The sequence below is a fragment of the Hylaeus volcanicus genome, chromosome 6 (genome assembly GCF_026283585.1).
Source record: "Hylaeus volcanicus isolate JK05 chromosome 6, UHH_iyHylVolc1.0_haploid, whole genome shotgun sequence".
Lineage (NCBI taxonomy): Eukaryota > Metazoa > Arthropoda > Insecta > Hymenoptera > Colletidae > Hylaeus > Hylaeus volcanicus.
Window position 1 is genome coordinate 3123833 of NC_071981.1, and position 2551 is coordinate 3126383.

At 40.6% G+C, this 2551-nt stretch overlaps 1 protein-coding gene across 1 annotated transcript in view; it reads left to right on the plus strand.

Moving 5' to 3' along the window:
* Positions 1-2551, plus strand: part of LOC128878330 (uncharacterized) — a 107203-nt gene that overhangs the window by 92027 nt on the left and 12625 nt on the right. The window contains exon 4 of the mRNA XM_054126448.1: positions 1905-2118. Coding sequence (XP_053982423.1) covers positions 1905-2118 — 214 coding nt within the window. The remainder of the gene's footprint in view (positions 1-1904; positions 2119-2551) is intronic.

A 2551-nucleotide genomic window follows, 5' to 3' on the forward strand; every position in this document is an offset into this window, starting at 1 on the left:
AAACAGATTAATATATGAAACATATAAGTTACAAGTTATATGTTATACATTATATACGTTATACATTATACATTACACGCTATACATTATATAATAATACGTAATATTATGTAATATATAATTATATAATATCGTATGTAATATTACATTTTCTACATCAACTATCATTATTTGTGTTTCACACTTGTTGATCACAAATAGAAAATTATTCAGAAATATTCTGTTAATTGCCTGTGCGAGAGTGATGTCTCCGGAGTGAGGTCTTTGTTGCTGAGGAAGGTTGCATTGTGTCACTGACTATTTAAAAGTGACGAGAAATAGGGACGAAATGACTCCAAGAGAATACTTGTTAATTAATTGGGAGCCAAGCATTGAAATAAAGACGAATTGAAATGATAATTCTGTTAATTCTGTTAATATTCTATAATTTAAAGGCCTCCATTATTTATTCCGTTTCGTTTAAATACCTTCCCCCAAAACTGTTCTTTCATTGCACACTTCCGGCGTCAATTTTTAAAATAACCAATAATTCTGCCCACTGTTTCACCTTCTGTTCTGCGTAATCCTGCGTTGAATATCCACGAAAATGAAGTCAAAGAAGTCACGTGCTTCAAAAACCGAATTTCGTCGAAACACATTTTTGCCCGCAAAACGATCGCTCCAGTCCTCGGTACCGAGTCGTGAAATTTGGCGAGCATACCGCGGGTATGGCTCTCAGCCTTTATTACAGATCGAATTGTCATCGTTTGTTCTCCCGTGGAATTGGGAGCGGCGCTCCGCCGTGGCAAAAATCGCTGATAACAGAGGGGAAGTAATTTAGTTCCTCTAATACCTTATTGCGACCGATAGAGCGTGCTCGACGGTTTAATTAATTGCTCGGAGGTGTGTACAATAATCCGTAACTATCGGGGGTTTTACGAACTATGGCGACGGTGTCTTTGAGACTTGACCACCTGATATTGTCCCGGTGAGAGGAACAACAGCCCGAGTCTCGCCACGACGGCCACCATTCGCTCGGCCCCGTAATTCCGCGGATTCAGCTTCCATTGTCCGTTTGTTACGGTCGGTGGCTACCGCGTTAGAGCACTAACACCGTCGATAGTCAGTATTTTCTATCCGCGGGCTATAACCAGTGTCCGTTTCGCGATGGTCGTTAACTTATCACGGTACTCCGGCTCGATCGTTTTCGTTCCATCGATGTATTGCTTGCCTGTGCGAGAGTGATGTCTCCGGAGTGAGGTCTTTGTTGCCGAGGAAGGTTGCATTGTGTCACTGACTATTTAAAAGTGACGAGAAATAGGGACGAAATGACTCCGAGAGAATACTTGTTAATTAATTGGGAGCCAAGCATTGAAATAAAGACGAATTGAAATGATAAAGGAGCGAGTTTACGGAGAAGATTATTCATTCTTCGCAGGAATATGTAGAAATGACGAGGAATATATTTAATAGTAGAAAGATAAAAAATAAAAATAGATTAACCCTTTGCACTCGAGGCCTTTTTTCTAGTATCTACCAGCGACTCGAGATCCTTTCTTAGCATTCTATTGCCATGAATTCTAAGCTATCTAGATTTCAGAATAAGTCATTTACTGACACTTCGAGTTGCAAAGGAATTAAACCTAAAGAAACATTATTGCTGATAGATTTGCTGCGGTGATATCTAATGGCGAGTGAGAGTCACCTCTCAAATGCGAAGGGTTAATTAATAATGTTTAAAGCCTCTTGTCGAAACGTTTTCAACTCGCGAAGATTCCACTTTATTCAATTCCACTCTCTTTATCCAGGAAAAAAAATTGAATCGAAATTCTAACAGTAGACACAGGGACGGCTCGTTTCACGAGCGTTTCTAGGCGAAATGCGACAGATCGTTCCAGCTAACGAGACTTTTTGCCTACTTCCAGGTGTCATGGATCAAACGAAAGAACATCCAGGAGTTACTGACCGTCGGGCTGACAACGTACGCCAACGACGAGCGGTTCCAAGCGATTCATTTCCACCATAGCGAGGACTGGACTCTTCAAATAAAATACGTTCAACCGAGGGACGCCGGATTGTACCAGTGCCAAGTGTCCACCCATCCACCCACGAGTATATTTCTGTTCCTCGAGGTTGTCGGTAAGCGTGAAATTAAACACCAATATAAGCTATTTGCGTGGTCGTCCGCTATTCACTCGATAACCCGATATATCGACCATTAGCGACGGGACCGAGACGTGTTCGAGTAGTGTCGATACTGTTCATGTCAGAAATTGACTCTCTGGTATCGAATAGTCGGAGGAACGATTCGGATCGGTTCGAGACTTATTGGGACACGCGACTGGCCTATCGATACGTATCAATTTCGTCAGCTTTGATTCCCGTTTACCGATACCTGTCCGAAATTGTACGAGCAATGGTCTTTTAGGATGAGTATCATTCTGTTTAGGAGCTATTTGTAATTTATACATGCGAGGAAACAAAATGAGAGAAACAATGTTGCTTATTAGTATTTCTAATTTTTTATTGTATTCATAATTAGATATGATTTTATAGATATTTAATCAAATAA